This window comes from Thalassophryne amazonica, chromosome 10 (genome assembly GCF_902500255.1).
Source record: "Thalassophryne amazonica chromosome 10, fThaAma1.1, whole genome shotgun sequence".
Classification (NCBI taxonomy): domain Eukaryota; kingdom Metazoa; phylum Chordata; class Actinopteri; order Batrachoidiformes; family Batrachoididae; genus Thalassophryne; species Thalassophryne amazonica.
Window position 1 is genome coordinate 54,464,960 of NC_047112.1, and position 24,349 is coordinate 54,489,308.

The 24,349-nt window shown below is 45.7% G+C and overlaps 1 protein-coding gene across 1 annotated transcript in view; it reads left to right on the forward strand.

The window, feature by feature from the left end:
- The window catches only part of gipc3 (GIPC PDZ domain containing family, member 3), a 40,458-nt gene that overhangs the window by 13,658 nt on the left and 2,451 nt on the right, over positions 1-24,349 (forward strand). Inside the window, exons 3-5 of the mRNA XM_034180024.1 lie at positions 884-1,064; positions 2,079-2,188; positions 17,238-17,319. Of these exons, the coding sequence (XP_034035915.1) occupies positions 884-1,064; positions 2,079-2,188; positions 17,238-17,319 (373 nt within the window). The remainder of the gene's footprint in view (positions 1-883; positions 1,065-2,078; positions 2,189-17,237; positions 17,320-24,349) is intronic.

Below are 24,349 nucleotides of genomic sequence, written 5' to 3' on the forward strand. Positions count from 1 at the left end.
GTTAGCTAGTGTTTAGGGCCCCTTCACACATAGTGTGAATTTGGTCGATTTGCGCATAAAGTGCGCATGAAGCAGGAATCATGTGCAAAACGTGCAATTTAGTAGCTGCCTCCAACACCTCGTATGACTGTTGCTACAACTATTTACGCACACCAGCAGCTGAAAGACAGAGTGTGCGCTGTGTGAACTCATCAAACCCTCTTGTGGCAGGTGGCAGGCAAATTCCAGGTAACACACAGGAACATCTAACACTGCTCGCATGGCACTTAGAACATGTGTGGCCATTCGTACTATCATCACAAAAACAGTCAACAGACAATCACTGTCGAGCTGGATGTGAAATTTATCTAAGTTTCCCACGAGTGTGGCTATGCAAACACACACACTGACACATTGGTGTGTGTGCTGAATTGACAGGAGGTGTGGCCGCCGACAGAAGCAGATGTGGGGAGCTGTGGAACTGGATGTCCCAGCTGGACATGTTGGACAGACATGAACTAACAAATGCCCACTGTGATACACGTGTGTCTCCCTACTGTTCTTATATGGACATAAATAAAACCATATATCGCTATGGCGATGGGCTGCAGCGCACAGCGCGGATATTGACCGGCTGCTCCCAGGTTGAAACGGACCGTCAGAATTAGCTGATGAGTGTATTTTGGAGGTGTGTGTGTGTGTGGGGGGGGGGGGGGGGGGGGGGGTGTAACTTGACATACTGACAGTGCTTGTACAGGACCTCATATTTTGAATGAAAAGCTTTGGTTTAGTTTTCAGTCCACAACCTCTACTACTGAGAATGTTTGACTTCTGACTCCCCATTTTGAAAATCATTGTATAGCTAACAGCTATGTGATTCAATTCCACTGTTTGTTTTTTCTAGAGAATAAAGGAAGGCAGCACCATCGACCGTCTGAAAACTGTATGTGTTGGTGATCACATCGAAGCTATCAATGACCAAAGCATTGTAGGGTGTCGACATTATGAGGTAGCCAAGATGCTAAAAGAGCAGCCAAGAGGAATACCCTTTACTCTGCGCCTGGTAGGACCCAAGAAAGCTTTTGGTGAGTGAATTATTATTTTTTTTTTAATAAAAAAAAATAAGACTTATGGTTATGCAAGCAAAGCAGCTATAATGAGTTATGTTAAGAATTGTTGAATGGTAGTTAATACAATATGGACAAATATTTGGTCCACATTTTCAACCTGTCAATGCATGATGATGAGTCAGCAGAATCTTCTTTATTAGTACTGTGTAACTACTAAATTCTCCCCACAAGTTGACAACATGTTGGGACTGTATTACTGACAACGGCATAATTGTATCACTCGTTGCGGCACTCATGAGGCAGGTATGACCGTGAAAATCGTTGACTAACGTAAAACGCCTAATCTACAATTTTAGCCCTCGATGTGAAATGGAGATTAGATGGCTAATGTTGGGCGACTAACTAACCTAAATAAGCTTAGTAGACTAAAAGAATAGAGTGCTTTATAAAAAAGGGCCAGGTGTAAACAGGTCACCGGCTTATAGGCCTGCGCGGTTTAGGCGGTTTATCCGGGACACAGTATAATTTTGCCTGTGGGTAGAGATTTGGACTCCACCGATTAATGCCGATCATGGCCGTAGAGTTTTTTTGATCCAGGAAAACTCCTCTGTGAAGCTGCTGTGTGTGTGTGAACCATTTTGCTGTGGGGAGAGAGGTGTTCTGAGCTGAGCTGACTCTGATTTGCACAACTTCTGCTCTTATCAAAAGCCCATGTACACGCACATGCCAGATGCCATTAAAATGTAAATACTGTTTATGATTGATTGATTAATAGAGGAGCCTTATCGAGCATGTACAAATTGTATGTAAGACAATAGGATGTTAATAATTAATTAAATAACTGCAAATTATAAAGAATACAATGCTCCTACAGCCGAGGGTATTTTAGCATTGCGTTATAGAAAAAAATGAGACATTAATAAAGGTTCTGTGGTTGAACAGGAAATATCAGTGGAAGAGGGAGCTGTCACTTAAAACACAAAGATGACAGATTTAAATGGTTACAATATTCTAATCCTGTGCCACTAGATATGATTGGAATGAGGACCAAGGCGCCAAAATCTAATGAGGGTAAGATGGTGAACGGGAGGGAGACTCTGCGTCTTCGCTCTAAGGGCGCCGCTACAGTTCAGGAAGTGGTGAGTGTTACATGTTCTTCTGGAAAACCACCATTACTTCCTTAGAAGTTTAAGCAATGTCACATTTGCACACACAAACAGACACATGCTGACTTCTACTTCTTGATGATTTAGTTGTACAAACATGATGCAGTAGTGTGTATATATAATTTTTTATGTTGATGTGTGTAGTGTTTACAGGCAAAGTCACATTTCCAAGCTCATCAGTTAAGACTTAAAATGAATTGTAGTGAAACAAAAACTCACACCAGGGACGCACACATTTACATCATATCTGTTCATAACAAACAATATTGCTCAACCTTCTCAGATGTTTGGCCCAAGCAGTGATCTGTATTTCCACAGAACAGGATGTTTTATATTCCTGTGAACTGTGTCATGAGCCCACAGACATGTCACATGTCATTGGCTCCCAGTGCTGTAAAAGATGATTAATGATCATATGAAAAAGCCATTCACTGCTTCTTTTTTTTTTTTTTTTTTTTTTTGATGGAGAAAACTGCAGTTTAAAATGGAGATTTAAAGGAAAATACATTTGAAAATGGAGATTTCCATAAATAACATGGAAATGGTTTGCACACTGAAAGTGACCTAAGAATCACTGCAATTAATATGGACTTTATCTGAAATAAAGTGTTGCTGGGAGGATTTCTAGCTATAACTTAAATTTATAAACATTTTCTGCAAGTTAATGTATGTCACCAAGTGCCTTCAAAACATATTCCATACGCACACATAGCTGATGCATCTTTCATTAGAATTTTGCATGCTGCAAAGGAGTAATTATTTATGCACTTTGAAAATGCAGGGTTCTCCCCAGAAATTTTTAGTATAGCGGTGCTGTTGGGAACTATCACCGCACGCAACACTTCCACTCGGGGTCCTGTTCGACCTTGTGTCCTGAAGCCCAAAGACAAAAATGAAAATCTTTTAGAAGTTTCTGGTCTGATTCTGTGATGAATTGTTGATTAGTTAAATTAATCTAAAATGTTTGCATTTCATTGACACACTGTATGTTACAAATGTGCAATAAACTTATTTGAAAGGAAAAAGAATGTACAGAAAACCAATTTAAAATGTGGGAGATTCAAGACTTTTTTACAGATTTCCGCTGCATCATTTTCAATGTGAAAAGTTTGAATTCCCAAGTCACAATATCACCAGGCTGGGGGCATTCATTGTGAAAATCTCACCTTGTCCTTGTGATTCAGATTTTGACACCACTCTATATTGTCAAAAAATAAAATAAAAATAGAAAAACAAAAGGTCCAGCTTTCCTACCAGAGTCAACAGGTGTATTTCTGGAAAACATCTTATTACTCTGTATTTTACTCTGCATTTGTCGGCATTTCTCAGGGTGTGATGTACATTTTAGGAAAAGCAGAAACATCCCGATGACTGACAGATAGTGAAACAAATACTGCTTCATCCGATAACGAAGCTTGTGACCTTTCATTCGAAAGTAAAGGTTTGGATTTACAATGGCTGTACAGAGAGACAGGAGGCGACACACTTCACCCCAAAACTCTTAATTTTTTCAGAGTCTGTCGGATTTTGAATTCTAACGTGTGGTGACGCTACTGTTTGTGTCGCTGGACACTATTTTAGCCCCACCATGAGCGTGGTCTCCATGACGCTGTTTTTTTTTTGGTGGAGCGGACTTTGGAACTCGCAAGAGGTTTTTTTTTCTTCTTCTCAATGGAGCTGGTAGGGTTTATTTTTGTTTTACTTTGAGTGTCTGTCTTGACGTGAGACCGTTCTGTAATGGAGCAGCACGTGCCGCACTTGTTTTTGCACAGTGTAAAGCGGCTGCTGTTTTGTCCGTGACTGCATCAAAATGAACAGTTATCACTTAACAAGTATCACAAATAACAAGTCAACATAACACAATCACACTTATGTAAACTTTGTAATTAATCTGTCATTTTCTTTTTAATGTTAGCAGCATTCGAGTACACGTTGAGACGTTTTCCTCTAAGAAGCACTGTCGGAAACACTCGGAAATGTTCTGATGTCAGTGCGACATGTCCTTTAAAACATAGAAGAATGGAAATAATGCACACCACTATCCAGCACCAAAATCTCAAAGTGTGTCTCGGTACCTGAAAATTTCGAATTCTGTTCTGCCATTTTCTTCATAAAAAGCCTCTGTCACAGTGGCTGCAGCATCGTTCTCAGCCTCTGATCTAATCAATCCCGCGGCAGACAGCATTGATTGAGTCAGCTGTGCACCTGCCTCCATGACACTCAGCGCCAGCGTGCCTCCTCCCTGGACGGGTCAGCGATCGCTGTGCCCTGCATGGGCTGTGGTCCCACCAAGATGAAACAAAAAAAATGTGGAGATCATCCTCTGATCATCTGGCTTCATGTAATGTTTGCATTTTGTCATGGTTTGTGTCATCTGGATATAAACAGGATAAAATAAAGAGCTGAAGTTGTTTATGTGAACTTTCCCACAAAGGTGGCTTTGTGTGCTGTTAGATTACCACCAAGTCTTCCGCTAAAACATCATGAGATGACACTACACTATAGCGGCGCTAGATGGCAGTATAACGGCATGGCGTTGTTATTCCATTGTCTGGGGAGAACCCTGGGATGTTTAACATTAAACCCCAAACATATTTTCTTGCAATAGGTATATAAAAACATTATTGTCACAGACAAAGTTGGATTTCAATATATTGTTTGGTTCCTGACTGAAAGATATTGTACAGTATTGGCCCAATCTTCTGCTTTATTTTGGCATTTACTTATCTCTGCAATGACATTACTGTCTCTTGGGCTTTGGTCTTGGAGATCGAGAGACACCTGGGAAGAGCTTATCGAGTCATGAGGTCACTGGGCTGAGGTGTTTGGTGGTGCCAATATCTTTGCAGTAGAATGAAGGTCCAAGTCTTTAAGGTCCTGGTGCTCCCTGTCTTACAGAATGGGTGTGAGGCTAGGATGCTAACCAGTGTCTTTAGTACCTGGTCTCTTCAGAGGATCCTTGGGTATCGATGGAATGACTTTGCATCACATGAGTAGTTATTCAGGGAGGCTAAACAGAGGTGTATCACTTGCATTGTGAGGAAGCATCTGTTTCTGCATTTTGGCTGTGTGGTGAATTTCTTCATGTGTGATCCAGTGCATAACTGCCTGAGTGTTGAGAACCTCTGTTGCTGGAGAAGGCCAAGGGGATGCCTACACATCACCTGACAGTGGCAGATAGATGGTTTTGCTTGAGAGGTTGGGGATGAACTGGTTGCCTGCATAGGTGGCTGGCATCCAGGACCCAAAGTGGTTCCATGGTATTGTGGTTTTGCAGTACCAGGGCATGCTCCCAGACTAGACCTGATGTCTTTATGTGCTCGTAACCTCGAGCCTAACTTTCGGGTATATACAGAATAACCAGCAACTTTGGTCTGTTGGGATGTGAAATATACTGACTTTGCAGGGAGAAACAATATGGACATAGTCACAAAAACATGACCTGTGTATGTTCTATCCAATTTGTGCCCAGTTTTACATGCATGTATCTATATACAAAGTCTGTTAGAAAAGTATCTGACCTTTTTATTTTTTTCAAAAACCATATGGATTTGAATCACGTATGATTGCATCAGCCAAGCTTGAACCTTGTGCGCATGCGTGAGTTTTTTCACGCCTGTCGGTTGCGTCATTCGCCTGTGAGCAGGCTTTGTGTGACCACTGGTCCGCCCTCTCGTCGTTTTTTATTGCGAATAAATGTCTGAACGATTTGGAGCTTTGCTGCATCAATTTTTTTCCAGAAACTGTGAGAGACCTCCAGGTGGACACCGTTCAGAAAATTAATATGGCTTTCAGGGACGATTTTGTGGGGATTACACAGATTAAGGAGTGTTACTGCCGCTTTAAGGACGGCCCACAACTGTTGAGAGCGCGCCGTGCTCCCAGCACCGATCGACAGACTCACACCCCGCTGAAACAACCAGATCATTTCCAATGTGAAGGCTTTGTTGATCCGGAACGTCGTCTGACTTTCACAAAAAGGCAGAAGGCATGGACATCAGCACTTTTTCAGCACATTCCACTGTTACAGGAGTTTTTTTCATGGAAAGAAAAGCGGAGGGACGCACCACAGAGCCGTTCATTACGCGGGATAAAACCACTTCTGTGTTGGTCTCACAGGACGGCTTTCAGGTGGATTTCAGATGGCTGTCGGTTGCTTTTCAGTTGTGTGATTATCCGATTGTGATTGTGCATGAGTTGGACATGCCAGAACATGCCCTGTGAGGCTTCATCACGGCGTTGCTTTGCGCCATGCGGCTCCACCGCGACGCACGGAATTCCGCTCCTCTTTCCATGACAAAAACTCCTGTAACAGTGGAATGTGCCATTCATTTCTAAACTGGACGCTGTCTTGATCCGGTATGTCGTCTGATTAGCACAGGAATTGTGAAAAGACGTGGACATCAGCACTTTTTCAGCACATTGAGTCAGACGTGCGGAGGAGTTCCGCGCGTCGCGGTGGAGCCGCATGGTGCAAAGCAACGCCGTGATGGAGCCTCACAGGACATGTTCTGGCATGTCCAGCTCATGCACAATCACAATCGGATAATCACATGACTGAAAAGCAACCGACAGCCGTCTGAAAGCCATCTCAAAACCGTCCTGTGAGACCAACACGGAGGTGGTTTTGTCCCGCGTAATGAACGGCTCCGTGGCATGCGCACGAAGGTTCAAGCTTGGCTGATGCAATCACACGTGATTCAAATCCATATAGTTTTTGAAAAAAATAAAAAGGTTGGATACTTTTCTAACAGACCTCGTATTAAAAGCGAAGCAGCCTCTGTGTACATGTATGTGTGTAACTTCAATCACAGAGAAACTGGGGAGAGCTGACATTTGCCATTTGGTATGCTTATGTATTTTGGGTCAAGGACGAATGCTGCGAAAAACAGAAAATTGATAGGACTAATATTTTTGGAGAAATTGAGGATCTTAGGTACCAACAGTAAACATGGGGTGTGCAGCCAGTACATTCTGAGTGCTGGTCCAAAGCCCGGATAAATGAGTAGGGTTGTGTCAAGAAGGGCATCCGGCATAAAACAAGCCAACCCAATCATGCAGACTACAAATCAAATTTCCATACCAGATTGGTCAATGCCCGGGTTAGCAACGACTGCCACAGGTGCCATTGCCCAATGTGGTGCCGGCGGAATCAGGGGTACTGCTGGGCGAACAAGAAGGAGAGGAGAGGGTGTCCATTGACAGCAGGAGAAGAGGCAAACTAGAAGAGTGGAAGAGAGAGTCGGGACTTTGAATGTAGGCAGTATGACTGGTAAAGGGAGACAGCTGGTTGATATGATGGAGAGGAGAAAGGTAGACATATTGTGTGAGCAAGAGACCAAGTAGAAGGGAAGTAAGAGCAAGATCATAGGTGATGGGTTGAAGTTATTGTATCATGGTGTGGATAGGAAGAGAAATGGTGTTTGGGGTCATTTTAAAGGAAGAGTATGTTAAGAGTGTGTTGCAGGTTAAGCGAGTGTCTGACAAGGTGATGAGGTTGAAGTTGGAAATTGAAGGGGTGATGTTGAATATCATCAGTGCATATGGCCCACAGGTAGGTTGTGTTATAAAGGAGAAATACGATTTCTGGAGTGTGTTAGATGAGGTGGTAGAGAGTGTGCCCAAGCATGAAAGACTGGTGACAGGAGTGGACTTCAATGGGCATGTTGGCGAAGGGAACAGAGGTGATGAGGAAGTAATGGGTAGACATGGTATCAAGGATAGGAATGTGGAAGGATAGATGGCAGTTGGTTTTGCAAATAGGATGGAAGTGGCTGTGGTGAATACCTACTTTAAGAAAAGGGAGGAGCACAGGGTAACATATAAGAGTAGAGGAAGCTCCACACAGGTGGACTACATTCTTTGTAGGAGATGCAAGCTAAAATAAAAGGGAGACTGTAAGGTGGTGGCAGGAGAGAGTGTAGCTAGACAGCATAGGATGGTTGTTTGTAGGATGACTTTAGAGGTAAAGAAGAAGCAGAGAGTGAGAGCTCAACAAAGGATCAGATGGTGGAAGTTGAAGGAGGAAGACGGTGGCACTAACAAAAAGACAGGTGACAGAGCTGAAGATGTTGCGATTCTCTTTGGGAGTGATGAGAAATGGACAGGATTAGGAATGAACATATCAGAGGGACAGCTCAGGTGGGATGGTTTGGAGACAAAGTCAGAGAGGTGAGATTGAGATGGTTTGGACATGTGCAGAGGAGGGACCCAGGACATATACAGAGAAGGATGCTGAAGATGGAGTCACCAGGTAGGACAGTGGTCTCCAAACTATTCCAGAAAGGGCCGAGAGGGTGCAGGTTTTCTTTGCAGGAACTCCAGCAGGTGATTTCACTGATGAACTCATCTGCTAACCAGACAAGCTCTGAACAAAGGAAATATCTCAATCTTGCCAGTTGTAAAACATGACATCAACTAAATGTGCCAAATAATACATACAATTATTCACCAAACTTTCTCATTTTAATTTCCTGCACTTTCATTTAAAATCATTATAGAAACTTTGCGTAATTTATTGCCACCCTTGAAAAATGTCACCTACTTATTTTATAAACACTACCCAATCTAGAGCCAGTGGATCCACATGGGCAACACGCTAGTAGTCATATAATTACCTCCACCAACGAAGTTGGGCAGAAGTAATTCACCCGTTTGTTTGTTTGTTTGTGAACAGCCTGGAACCAACAATTTTTCATCTATCTCTAAGAGAGTTTTACAGAGGATTCATATCCTGATAGACAACAACTGATTCCATTTTCAAGGTCATAGGTCAAAGGTCAAAGTCAGGAAAAAGCTTGGAAAAATCCTTATCCTTAACAAATTTCAAAAATTCATAACTCTGTCAAAAAAGATAACATTTCTGTTATATTTGAGAACATTATGTAGGACGGTATCCTTTATCGACTCACAAAGTTTGATCCGGATCTAATCCAGATTGCAGATTTTGTGCCCATTGAAAACCCCACTTAATGTATATTTTACATTGTATCGCAATCAAACATGCCCCAATCACTCTCATATTTTAAAGTGAGGTGCAGACTGGGAATCACTGTCGCTTGACAACGTTTGATCTGGCTCTAATGTTATATGGCTGGGGGGGCCTGGCTGCCGGTTTGTTTGTCTTTTGGTTTCCTCCCAGGTGGCTTGCGTTTGGGACTGAGTGGCTGTGTTGCTGAGGCTGTCAGGACCTCACCCTGATCACCTGCGACTCGTCAGGACTCACAGCTGTGGTGCATCTGGATGGATTGGAACATGTTGGCATTTAAGACTGGAGTGCACAGTGTGTATTTGCCAGAGACTCGACCTTGTGACCAGACGGGTGAGATCGTCGTCTTGGGAGCCATCTCATCAGCAGCGGATGCTGAGAACGTCCAGGTTTGATGCACAGTCTGTGAAAGAGGAGGGGGTGAGGTCTCACGCTCGTCAGCACACTTCCTGAGGTACGTTAGATTTTGTGACTAACAGTTATACAGTCAGTAAATGTGGTGTCCCTCACACCGTATTGTATTGAGCTGTTTGTTAGTCATGTATCAGCTTTCACTGCAGTGGAGTTTTGTGAACTGGATGTTCCATGCCTGCAGGTTGGGAAGCTGATCAGTAATCAAGCCAGGAAGTGTTTGCTGTTTGTACACCTTTAAGTGTTCTGTGTGTAGAGTGTGGACTCATATAATGGTTCCTTCTTTCACAGACTCGGTTGTTGCGGCCACCTGGGGGGTGTCGGCGGGGTCCTTGGGTCCGAAACAGCTTCTGGCTCCGGACCGTTAGCGCTGCTGGGAGCGCACCACGCCAGGCCGCACCTTTCTGTTATATTATCACTGTTATGTATTAAATTCAGTTAGCCTTTGAACCGTGCTCTGCTTATTTCATACTGGGTCCTTCAAACGCTGGTCGGTTCTCCGAGCTGCGTCCGACTCATAACATCTAATCACAATTACAGATTTTGTGCCCATTGAAACCCCACTTAATGTATATTTTTGACATTATATCTTAATCAAACATGCACCAATCACTCTCATATTTGTAAGTGAGGTGCAGACTGGCACTCACTATCACCTGACAAAGTTTGATCCAGATCTAATCCAGATTACAGATTTTGTGGCCATTGAAAACCCCACTTAATGTACAATATATTTGACATTATATCTTAATCAAATGTGCCCCAATCACTCTCATATTGTAAGTGAGGTGCAGACTGGCACTCACTGTCGCCTGGTAATGTTTGATCCGGATTCTGGATTTTGTGGACATTTGAATTTAATATTGAAAAGCTCATTTGGTGTACATTTTGTTGTGTGGGCCGCTGAAGAGGAGGTACTGCTGGCTCACCACCACCAGAGGGCGCCCTGCTTGGAGTGCGGGCTCCAAGCACGAGAGGGCGCCAGACCCAGAAGAAGTGACAGCTGTCACTCATCCTCTGCACCAGCTGTCCACCTCGTTCATCATCACCCACCATAAAAGCCAGACTGCAACTCCACCTCCCGCCGAGAAATCGACTACCATTACCAAGGTAATTTCTCTGCTGAATTTAAACTGTGACTTACGTCTGATCTGTTTGCAGCCGTTGTCCTGTGGTGCCCTTTCAGCTGGGTTGGCGGTCAGTGAGAGAAGCGACGTCTTCGCCTCTCACTCCATCCAGATAAGTGGTTACAGGAGCTGCTAGTGTGTTCCTAGTTTGGAGGTGGAGGTGCTCCCTCCTCACTGTGTTTGGACTGAGAATTACTGAGTGTGCGGACTCACACTCACTCATCATATTTGTGCTTTCTGCCAGCAGTACCAGGGTCGACAGCCGAAGACAGAGGCCACCTGGGGACTCGGGACTTGGCGGCTCCGGTGTTCTTCAGACCGTTGGTGGTGGAAGCCGTGTGGGACGCGGCTTCTCTCTCGTCGGGGGTCTTCTATCTTCGAGCCTGCCCACACGTCACCTGGTGTTAAATTGACTGTGCAAATTACTGTACGTTTCGTTGTGTATTATCATAACATTAAATTGTTACCTTTTTGGCTTATTCATTGTCCGTTCATTTGCGCCCCCTGTTGTGGGTCCGTGCTACGACACCTTCCCAACAGGATTTCTCGGCCATCGTCATGGATCCCGAGGGGCGTCAACCCGAGCTTGAACGGCCAATGGAAGAGCCAGGAGCGCAGGCGTCAGCGGGAGGCGTGTTGAGTGAGCTGCAGCAGATCTTAACCGCCTTCACGGCTCGGTTAGATTTAGTGACCGAGCAGAATGTCCTCCTTAATCGGAGGGTGGAGGCTCTCACCGCCAGGGTGGAAGCGCGCGATCAGGGCGCTGCTGCAGCCACTCCTCTGGCTGGTCCTGGGCCTGTATCAGACGTTCCACTGGTCGTTCAACGAACCCCCCCCCCACCGTCCCCTGAAGCATACATAAGCCCTCCGGAACCGTACGGGGGCTGTGTCGAGACGTGCGCAGACTTCCTCATGCAGTGTTCGCTCGTCTTTTCACAGCGCCCTGTCATGTACGCATCAGACGCTAGCCGGGTGGCTTATGTTATTAATCTGCTTCGAGGAGAGGCACGCGCCTGGGCTACGGCGCTTTGGGAGCAGAATTCACGGCTCCTAACGTCTTATACTGGGTTTGTACGGGAGTTCAAACAACTGTTTGATCATCCCAACAGAGGCGAGACCGCTTCGAACGTGCTGCTGTCGATGAGACAGGGGCGCCGTAGCGCAGCCGAGTATGCAGTCGACTTCCGCATCGCGGCAGCGAGGTCCGGCTGGAATAACGTTGCGCTCCGCGCCGCCTTTGTAAATGGACTGTCCCCGGTCCTTAAGGAGCACCTACTGGCTAAGGAGAACCGCGGGATTTTGACGGGCTTGTCGATTTAGTTATACGCTTAGACAACCGTTTAAACGAGCATCGTCGGGAGCAGGCCGGGGGGCGTGACCGGGCACGAGCCGTCCCTCCCCCTTCCGGTTCCGACAAGGTGACGTCGTCCCCACGCTTCACTGCCAGAGAGCTCCGTGTGGCTACAGCTCCCCCTGCTGAGGAGGCTATGGACACGAGCAGGGCCAAATTAAAAACAAATGTCAGACAAAGGAGGCTGGCCCGCGGGGAGTGTTTTGTCTGCGGCTCTTGCGAGCACATGCAGAAGGACTGCCCTAAACGGTCAAACTACAACGCCCGTCCTTAGAAACTGGGCTAAGGGTGGGCCATAACACACACGCGGGAAAACCCCGCAAATCTGCACGAATCCCAGTAACAATCCTTTGTGGGGATTTAACCCTTCACGCCCCAGCACTGATAGACACGGGGTCTGAAGGGAATCTGCTGGACAGCAGATGGGTAAAGGAAGTAGGGCTCCCTCTGGTGTCTCTGCCGGCACCATTGCAGGTGCGAGCACTAGATGGCACCCTGCTTCCATTAATCACACATCAGACACAACCAGTGACTTTGGTTGTGTCTGGGAATCACAGGGAGGCGATAGTGTTCCATGTAACACCATCTACCTCCCGAGTGATTTTGGGCTTTCCATGGATGGTGAAGCACAATCCCCGGATAGATTGGCCGTCCGGGGTTGTGACGCAGTGGAGCGAAACCTGCCACCGGGAGTGTTTAGGATCCTCGGTTCCTCCCGGCACTACGGCTAATGAGGAGGTCAAAGTTCCCCCCAATCTATCGGCGGTGCCAAAGGAGTACCATGATCTTGCTGACGTTTTCAGCAAAGATCTGGCGCTCACTCTTCCCCTGCACCGACCGTATGATTGTGCCATCGATTTGGTCCCGGGCGCTGAGTACCCGTCCAGTAGGTTGTACAACCTCTCACGTCCGGAACGCGAATCAATGGAGACCTACATCCGGGACTCCTTAGCTGCCGGGCTGATCCGGAAACTCCACCTCCCCATGGGTGCTGGTTTCTTTTTGTGGGTAAAAAAGACGGCGGACTCCGTCCATGCATTGATTACAGAAGGCTGAACGAGATCACGGTTCGCAACCGATACCCGTACCTCTGTTGGATTTCAGTGTTCATGCCCTGCATGGAGCCCAAATTTTCACTAAATTGGATCTTAGAAACGTGTACCACCTGGTTCGGATCCGGAAGGGAGACGAATGGAAGACGGCATTCAACACCCCGTTAGGTCATTTGAGTACCTGGTCATGCCGTTCGGCCTCACCAACGCCCCCGCGACGTTCCAAGCTTTGGTAAATGACGTCTTGCGGACTTCCTGCATTGGTTCGTCTTCGTATATCTGGACGATATACTCATATTTTCCCCGGACCCTGGGACCCATGTCCAGCATGTACGTCAGGTCCTACAGCGGTTGTTGGAGAACCGGCTGTTTGTGAAGGGCGAGAAGTGCGAGTTCCACCGCACTTCTTTGTCCTTCCTGGGGTTCATCATCTCCTCCAACTCCGTCGCCCCTGATCCGGCTAAGGTTGCGGCGGTGAGAGATTGGCCCCAACCAACAAGCCGCAGGAAACTACAGCAGTTCCTAGGCTTTGCCAAATTTCTACAGGAGGTTCATTAAAGGTTACAGTCAGGTAGTTAGCCCCCCTGACTGCCCTGACCTCCACCAAGGTCCCCTTCGCCTGGTCGGATCGGTGCGAAGCCGCGTTCCAGGAGTTGAAACGCTGGTTCTCGACTGCACCAGTTCTGGTGCAGCCTGATCCTGATCGCCAGTACATAGTAGAAGTGGACGCCTCTGACTCAGGGATAGGAGCCGTGCTGTCCCAGAGCGTGGAGGCTGATAAGGTTCTCCATCCTTGTGCCTTTTATTCCTGCAGGTTGACCCCAGCTGAATGGAACTATGACGTCGGCAATCGGGAGCTCCTTGCGGTGAAGGAGGCTCTTGAAGAGTGGAGACACCTGCTGGAGGGGGCATCGTTGCCCTTCACGGTTTTCACGGACCATCGGAACCTGGATACATCCGGACCGCCAAGCGGCTGAACCCCAGGCAAGCCCGCTGGTCTCCTGTTCTTTGGACGCTTTGGACTTCCAGATCACGTACCGCCCCGGGACTAAGAACCAAAAATCAGATGCATTGTCCCGGGTGCATGAAGAGGAAGCCAAGGCCGAGCTGTCAGACCCCCCAGAGACCATCATCCCCGAGTCCACTGTCGTGGCCACCCTCACCTGGGACGTGGAGGAAGACCCGTCCGGGAGGCCCCTGACAAGGAGCCCGGACCCGGGACTGGCCCCAAGAACAGGACTGTACATCCCACCAGAGGCAAGAGCTGCCGTACTGGACTTCTGTCACGGGTCCAAGCTCTCTTGTCATCCCGGAGTGCGTAGGACCGTGGCAGTAGTCCAGCAGCGCTTCTGGTGGGCGTCCCTGGAGGACCGACGTCCGGGACTATGTCCAGGCCTGTACCACTGCACCAGGGGCAAGGGCAGATCATCGGAGGACGACGGGACTCCTCCAACCCCTGCCAGTGCCTCATCGCCCCTGGTCTCACATCGGCCTGGACTTCATCACGGGCCTCCCGCTGTCCCAGGGCAACACCGTGATTCTCACGATAGTGGACCGGTTCTCCAAGGCGGCCCACTTCGTGGCCCTCCTGAAGCTCCCGACGGCCCAGGAGACGGCAGACCTCCTGGTCCACCACGTCATGCGGCTGCATGGGATACCATCGGACGTTTCAGATCGTGGTCCCCAGTTCTCTTCACAGGTGTGGAAGAGTTTCTGCAAGGAGCTGGGGGCCACCATGAGTCTCTCGTCCGGGTACCACCCCCAGATAAACGGCCAGGCAGAGCGGGCTAACCAGGAGCTGGAGCAGGCCCTTCGATGTGTCACCTCCGCGCATCCGTGGCCTGGAGTCACCATCTGGCCTGGATCGAGTATGCCCACAACAGCCAAATTTCATCTGCTACCGGCCTCTCCCCTTTTGAGGCATGTTAGGGGTACCAGCCCCCATTGTTCCCGCTGGTGGAGGGACAGGTCGGTGTGCCCTCAGTCCAGGCCCACCTCAGGAGGTGCCGCCGGGTGTGGCGGGCCGCCCGCTCTGCCCTGTTAAAGGCCCGGACGAGGGCCAAGGCCCATGCGGACCGCTGGCGTTCCCCGGCCCCCACATACCAGCCCGGGCAGGAGGTGTGGCTCTCGACCAAGGACATCCCTTTGTGTGTCGATTCCCCAAGCTGAAAGACAGATTCATTGGACCTTTCAAAATCCTCAAGATCATCAACCCGGCCGCAGTGAAGCTTCAACTCCCGGCTTCACTGCGGATTCACCCTGTCTTTCATGTTTCCCGTCTCAAACCACACCACACCTCGCCTCTCTGTACTCCGGGACCTACGCCGCCTCCTGCCCGGCTCATTGACGGGGAGCCCTGCCTGGACAGTCCGCAGGCTCCTGGACGTCCGTCGTAAGGGCCGGGGTTTCCAATATCTGTGGACTGGGAGGGGTATGGACCTGAAGAACGCTCCTGGGTGAAGAGGAGCTTCATCCTGGACCCGGCCCTCCTGGCCGAGTTCTACGCAAGACATCCGGACAAGCCTGGTCGGACGCCAGGAGGCGCCCGTTGAGGGGGGGGGGGTCCTGTTGTGTGGGCCGCTGAAGAGGAGGTACTGCTGGCCCACCACCACCAGAGGGCGCCCTGCTTGGAGTGCGGGCTCCAAGCACGAGAGGGCGCCAGACCCAGAAGAAGTGACAGCTGTCACTCATCCTCTGCACCAGCTGTCACTCGTTCATCATCACCACCATAAAAGCCGGACTGCAACTCCACCTCCCCGCCGAGAAATCGACTACCATTACCAAGGTAATTTCTCTGCTGAATTTAAACTGTGACTTACGTCTGATCTGTTTGCAGCCGTTGTCCTGTGGTGCCCTTTCAGCTGGGTTGGCGGTCAGTGAGAGAAGCGACGTCTTCGCCTCTCACTCCATCCAGATAAGTGGTTACAGGAGCTGCTAGTGTGTTCCTAGTTTGGAGGTGGAGATGCTCCCTCCTCACTGTGTTTGGACTGAGAATTACTGAGTGTGCGGACTCACACTCACTCATCATATTTGTGCTTTCTGCCAGCAGTACCAGGGTCGACAGCCGAAGACAGAGGCCACCTGGGGACTCGGGACTTGGCGGCTCCGGTGTTCTTCAGACCGTTGGTGGTGGAAGCCGTGTGGGACGCGGCTTCTCTCTCGTCAGGGGTCTTCTATCTTCGAGCCTGCCCACACGTCACCTGGTGTTAAATTGACTGTGCAAATTACTGTACGTTTCGTTGTGTATTATCACAACATTAAATTGTTACCTTTTTGGCTTATTCATTGTCCGTTCATTTGCGCCCCCTGTTGTGGGTCCGTGCTACGACACCTTCCCAACACATTTTGCATTATATGTCAATCAAAAGTGCCTCAGTCACTCTCAGTTTTCTGTTATGGATTTACCTGCACCACCAAAATTGGATGGAGATTCCAATTTTATGCTTGTTTGTCTATCTACCAGTTATCAAGCAGAAACCAAGTGCCAAAAAGAAATGACACATTGTGCATAGCAGATATAACCAGTGTTCTGTGATAATTATCTGAAAAGAATTCAGAAACTGAAAAAGTTGGGAAAAAAACATGAAAACACCACAAAAACACCCAAACTTTTATTCAAGTGCATGAACTGAATACATCTTCCTGACATTTGATCACGTCTAATTTAGCTTATGAAAAACAACTTCTAACAGGACTTTGACCTTCAAAATTATTCCAAGGTTAAAATTTGTTGAATTGGAAACTAGTGTTGGTGGAGGTTTGCGGTCTGAGTGCGGTGCCCAATTTCTCCATGTTATCAAGTCCGGTCTGACAGTGTGCACTACATACTATGACCACTACATACTATGACCACAAACATCATGAGATAAAAAAAAGTGATTACAATATGTTGAAATTAAAATATTTATACAATTACTGATAAACATGCCATATTTGTATAACCAAAAGGCAAGTGATAAACAGTAGTTTAAGATAATGTTTGGCTCAGATGTGGCAGGAGCAGATAGTCACGTTCACACTCTTATTACAGACCATCTATATTTAGACTGTGAACATCAGAGCCTTTCCAAACATTTCCTGTCTCCTCTTACAGCAGAATGAGTTTGAGGAACAAGCAACCAAGAAAGTAGATGACCTGCTGGAGAGCTACATGGGCATCAGGGACGTGGAGCTGGGTAAGACCTCTCACTCCAATAGACTAGCAAAGGAACACAGACAGATGTCCTCATCACCCCGAGCTTTAGGTTCAAATCCAAAACAAACCTATAGAATACGTGAATCAGGTGTGCTGCAGTTTGCAAAAAAGACAGACCCAACATGAAGGGGACCAGAGGCTTATTTATTAAAACATTTATGTTGCACTTGTATTAATGATTCTGTTTAACACTTGAATGTAGAAAAATCTCCAAATCGTTATGATGTTAGATAACGCCTGCTATTATTATTATCATTATTATTATTATTATTGTTATTGTTATCCATTCCATCTTCGATACTCGCTTACTCCAATTAAGGGTCATGGGGGGGTTGGAGCCTGTCCCAGCAGTCATAGGGCAGGACACCAGTCTCTCAAGGGGTCACATATACAAAGACAAACACATTCACACCCACACACACACACCTACGGTCAGTTTCCAAGTCACCTAATCTGCATGTCTTTGGATGTAGATGGACGCATGCAGTAATAAAAAGCACTTGGTAGCATTATTGATGCATTCTTTGGCTCCATCCCTTCTGAATATTTCTGCAGTGAAATGAATTTTCTGCTAAAAGCCTTTGGAAGAATCAAGTGTTTAAAAATGTAATATTCTGCTTTATTTAAAATAGTTTTTTATGTTACAGTTATTGCTTTCATGTTACTTCCTTCTTCTCCTCTCCTCATTTTACACATTTTTACTTGGAATTGATCCACTGAAAATATTCCCTGATATTTTAAGGATTCTGGGAAAGAATAAAATTTTTTTTTTTTTTTTTTTTGGAAGTACACAAAGTCAGTGCGTGTCATCATGGACTATATCGTCATAATTATTTTTGGACTCCTATTTAAAGTTTGTGTTGGACTGTTGACGTCAAAGGACCAGTGAAGTACAGCGAGAAAAGTATTTGCAAACATGTGAATCACTGCTCTTGACGTATTTTTGTGCTGGGCACAACTGACTCAGCCTCCTGTGAAGTTAAACAATATGACACTGGGACATCTACAGTAGTTTACTCTGACATCTTCACGATCTGACAGGTTTTCCATTCTTGTCCTAATTCATCAGATAAGCAAACATTTTTTTTTCTCTTGATATTGACAATGTTGGGGAAGTGTCGTGACACGGACCCACAACACGGGGCGTTAATGAAGGGACAATGGAATAGCCAAAAAGTAACAATTTAATGTTGTGAAGATGCACAACGTAATACAGACAGATACAAATATGCGTTATATCAATCCGACAAAAGGTGACGTGTGGCAGGCTCGAAGATAGGAGACGTCCGGTGCGAGAAGAGCCGGATCCCACACAGCCCCCACCACCAACTGACCTGAAGAACACCGGAGCCGCCAAGCCCTGCGCCCCAGGTGGTCACTGTCTTCAGCAGTCAGACCCGGTACTGCTGGCAAAAAACAGAAACAGTTCTGGATGAGTGTGAGTTTGCACACTCAGTAATCCCACAGTCTGTGTTCAGTAAGGAGGGAGAACCTCCACCTCCAATCACACACTCGTACAGCTCCTGTGAAACCACTTATCTGGTTTGGGGTGTGAGGCGAAGTCGTCGCAGTCCACACCAAACGCCAATACCGCAGATAAGGACACCGTCACAGGAAAACGGCTGCAACTGAGATCAGACTATTACACAAGGTTTAGTTCAGCAGAGAAAATTACCTGTATGGTAGAAGATTTCTCGGCGAGGAGGTGGAGTTGCAGTCCGGTCATTGTAGTGGTGGTGATGGGTGACAGCTGGTGTTGATAGGTGACAGCTGTCACCTCCAGCGGCTCCGACGCCCTCTCATGCTTGGAGCCTGCACTCCAAGCAGGGCCCCATCTGGTGGTGGTGGGCCAGCAGTACCTCCTCTTCAGCGGCCCACACAACAGACAACTTGTTTGTATATAGAACTAGAGCACCACGCACCGCACTAGTAGAGCGCAAACCTCCGCCAGTACTAGTTTCCAATTCCACAAATTTTTACCTTTGAAACATTTTCAAGGTCAAAGTCCTGTTAGAAGTGGCTTTTCACAAGCTAAAATATAATGTACAAATAATGAATGTTGAGTTCAATGGTACTAACATTTCATGAGGTGAAAGCTGGAACATACCATTCAACTAAGTGAAGCCGAGTTGAATGGTTTGTTCCAGCTTTCACTGAATTAAATATTCATTTCATTGAAAGAATGTAAAAACATTCATTATTTGTTTTATATAACAGCTAAAATAGAATCCTTGTCATTTGATATTTTATTAATTTATAAACAACAGAAAAGGGGACTTACATTTTGGTGTGTGCGATCGCATGAACGCATGCACATGCGTGATCGCGTGTGTGCGTGTGCACGAGGACACGCATGCGTGTGTGCAGAGTGCAATGGTACCAAACGTATGGAACCAAATTTGCACTCTAAATGCAATGCAACACAAATGGGATGAATTAGTCCATGTCATGTGACATACATAGCACCAATTAAATGACAAGGATCCACTCAGCCATTATATAACATGGAAATAATGAATGTTTGAGTTCAGTGGTACGAATATTTCATGAGGTGAAAGATGGAATGTTCCAATCAATGAGGTGAAGCTGAGTTGAATGGTACATTCCAGCTTTCACCAAATTAAATATTTGTTCCATTGAAAGAATGTAAAAACATTAATTATTTGTTTTATATAACAGCTAAAATAGATCCTTGTCATTTGATATTATATTAATTTATGAATAAACAACAGAAAAGGGACTTATATTTTGGTGTGCGTCACTGGTCCTTTGACGTCAACAGTCCAACACGAACTTTAAATAGGAGTCCAAAAATAATTATGACGATATAGTCCATGACGCCATGCACTGACTTTGTGTACTTCCAAAAAAAAAAAAAAAAAGACTTTGTGTACTTCCATACTCCAGAGAAAAATCACATCAGCTTTTGTCCAGCTTTTCATCCTCTTCATCCTCATAGCTCTTCAAGCCTCCAGACATCTTACGGCATCGTGGATTTGTTTGTGTGTATGCGTGTTAGAAGAATCAGCACATTCAATTAGCTTGTTCAAATCGTCGTCTGTCAGCAAAGCAAACTCTATGTTTAGCAAACCCCCCCCCCCCCCCCCCCCCCCCCCATAGTGTGTGCATGGGCGCGGTTTGCAGCGTGCAATGGTACAAAAAGTATGTAAACCAATTTGCATGGCAAATGGAACCATATTTGCACGCTAAATTCAACACAAATGGGATGAATAATCCATGTCACCTAGCATACAAACCACCAATCAAATGACAAGGATCCACTCAGCTGTTGTATAATCATAAATATAGATCAAAAGGGCTTAAAATCAAATATCCACTAAGCCCTATAGTAGAGAAGCTTGAATCTTCGACTGGACTGGGTTGCTTGACGCGAGGACGAAGACAGTCGTCAGGAGAGGCGTCAGTCCCATTGTTAGGAGGGACAGCTGCCCTGTCATTAAGAGGGTGCTACTAGAGCACAATAGGTGCTAATTAGATCAGTTGTTAGTCACTAGCCAATAGCAGTCTGCCTCTCGGTAGGAAGGGTCTGGATAGGTTTAAAACTCCAGCTTTGCTGGCTTCTGTTATTCTTCTCTACAAAAGTCAAGACAGAAGTCACACTATGAGAGCAAGAAATTTAGCTGAGGAAGCTTCTGCGATTAGAAGCGAAACCTCCTCACGTCAAGCAACCCAGTCCAGTCGAAGATTCAAGCTTCTCTACTATGGAAATCACCTGGATAACTGAGAGTCTTCACAGAAAAATCCACTAAACCCGTAATACGGCTCAGATGCCAATCAAACTTTGTCTATTCATTGACAATGCCAGTTTGCGCCTCATTGTCACAAATGAGAGTGATTGAGGCACTTTTGTTTGTGATATAATGCAAAATGTACACCAAATGAGTTTATCAATATTAAATTCAAATGTCCACAAAATTCACAGTCTGGATTAGATTCAGATCATACTTTTTCAGGTGATAGTGAGTGCCAGTCTGCATTTCACTTTCAAATATGAGAGTGATTGGGGCATATTCAATAAGATATAATGTAAAATATACATTAAATGGGGTGTTCAATATAAAATTTAAATAGCCACAAAATCTGTAATCCAGATCAGATCCAGATCAAACAGTAAGACAAGAAGCAAAGCATTGCCAAACACAGTTGTTCAGGGACCTCATGACTGCACAGGGTCTTTTCAGACATCTGTCAGTCTCAAAGGCATGGGACACAGAGACAAAAATCTCACTGCCATGCTAGTTCAACACATTCATCTCAATGATACTCTTCTGATAGCTGAGTCCAGAAAGTCATTGAAATCCTGGATCTTATTAGTCTTGATCCAGGACAGTTACAAATCCGGATTTCAATCAGGGCAGCCATTCGTTTCACAAAGATCACAGTATTGTCTGAGATGTCAAGGTCAGTCACCCTTTCCTCGCCAGCAAAGACCCCTCAGTTGCTGGTTTCCTCAACCCTACCCAAAACCCAGTCCTTGCAAACATTGAACAGTGTAGACTAGGGTTGGGTATCGAGAACCCGTTCTTTTTGGGTATTGTTAAGAAATGATTTGATCCACTGACATCAATAGCCTTTTTGCTTAACGATTCCCTTATCAGTCCTTCAGAGCGGCCGTTGTTTTTGGGGGTGTTTGTCAGGAAAATGATCATGTCTCTATGTTGATTACAGAACCCCTGCAGGGTCTGTAATCAACCGTTTCTGCAGCACAGCTCTTCTCTGAAGCTTGAAGCAATGAAGCATTGATCCGACACCCTGCTTCATTGGTTCTTTCTTTTATTTTGTTTTATCTTAATTTTTCCCCGTTAAAACCCCAAAGAGCATGTCTATGGCATTTTCAATGTTAAAGTTAGCATTAAGCTGTTCGCATCTCAGCACGTTTGTATGCATTTGTTTTCTGTATAATTAATGGCTCAGCATTTGTTGTAAAAGAGTCAAATGTATTACAAATTGTAATATTTTTTAAATTTATTTTTGTTTATATATTAATAATAATAGTAATAACAACAACAACACCAATAATAGTAATAATAACTAATAATGCTACAATACAATTTTAGAGAAAGAGACAAAAACAACCTGATTAAAAACACAACAGAAAAGATATGGCCAACTGACAATGAACAGAAATAAATAAATACATAAATACGAGGGCTGTCAATAAAGTAACGGCCCTTTTTATTTTTTTTAAAAACTATATGGATTTCATTCATATGTTTTTGCGTCAGACATGCTTGAACCCTCGTGCGCATGCGTGAGTTTTTCCACGCCTGTCGGTGACGTCATTCGCCTGTGAGCACTCCTTGTGGGAGGAGTCGTCCAGCCCCTCGTCGGAATTCCTTTGTCTGAGAAGTTGCTGAGAGACTGGCGCTTTGTTTGATCAAAATTTTTTCTAAACCTGTGAGACACATCGAAGTGGACACGGTTCGAAAAATTAAGCTGGTTTTCAGTGAAAATTTTAACGGCTGATGAGAGATTTTGAGGTGATTCTGTCACTTTAAGGACTTCACACGGTGCGAGACGTCGCTCAGCGCTCTCAGCCGCCGTCGTCAGCCTGTTCAAGCTGAAAACCTCCACATTTCAGGCTCTATTGATCCAGGACGTCGTGAGAGAACAGAGAAGTTTCAGAAGAAGTCGGTTTCAGCATTTTATCCGGATATTCCACTGTTAAAGGAAAAACACCTCTGTTAAGGACAAGTTGGAACATGTCCTGCTGTTAAACAATTTCTCATATACTCACTCCACTGAAAGCCATCAAAAGCCGCCTGGATTTTACAAATGGTTATCAACACGGAGGTGTTTTTCCTGTGCCGCCGCACCGCGTCGGCTGCGTCCCGACGCGCGGACCCGTCCGCACGTCTTTCATTAAAAAAAATCTCCTTTAACAGTGGAATATCCGGATAAAATGCTGAAACCGACTTCTTCTGAAACTTCTCTGTTCTCTCACGACGTCCTGGATCAATAGAGCCTGAAATGTGGAGGTTTTCAGCTTGAACAGGCTGACGACGGCGGCTGAGAGCGCTGAGCGACGTCTCGCACCGTGGGAAGTCCTTAAAGCGACAGAATCACCTCAAAATCTCTCATCAGCCGTTAAAATTTTCACTGAAAACCAGCTTAATTTTTCGAACCGTGTCCACTTCGATGTGTCTCACAGGTTTAGAAAAAATTTTGATCAAACAAAGCGCCAGTCTCTCAGCAACTTCTCAGACAAAGGAATTCCGACGAGGGGCTGGACGACTCCTCCCACAAGGAGTGCTCACAGGCGAATGACGTCACCGACAGGCGTGGAAAAACTCACGCATGCGCACGAGGGTTCAAGCGTGTCTGACGTAAAAACATATGAATGAAATCCATATAGTTTTTGAAAAAAATAAAAAGGACCATTGCTTTATTGACAGACCTCGTATATAAATAAGTAACTTTCCTGTGAACACCTAGTGACTCTTACACCTCCACTTCATCCCTGTCTTATTTAAGTTTACGACAATTTGTTTCGGTCAAACCATATTTTCAATTTGTTAATTTCTTCAGTGATTTCCTAAAGAATCTGCCAAGCTAGAAAACTACTGCATCCTAGTAAGAGCAGAATACTACTGGAATGAATTTGAATAAGGTTTTTCTCACCAAAATGGATGCTGCACTCACTGCACTTTATTGTCTGGAATAGTCCCAGATTGCATTTCAGAGCTTCTAGAATTCAAACATTTTCATGCGGGTGGTGTTGGGGGTAATTTTGGGTTCCAGCTTTTTTTGTTTTTCACCACTTTCATCCCTGAATATATCAATCATGAGTCACTTTTGTGCGGATTAAAGTCACTAACTGGGACTCCTGTCTTGTTGCAAGAAAGAAACAAAAATCCTCCTCTGTTCTGTTCACACAGCTTCAAACGCTGCACGGCTCTCTGCCAAGTCAAGTTAGAACAATAGAGTCCAGTCAGAATTAATAAATTCAAAGCGAAACACCGTTTAAATCAAATGACACCTCTTTCCAA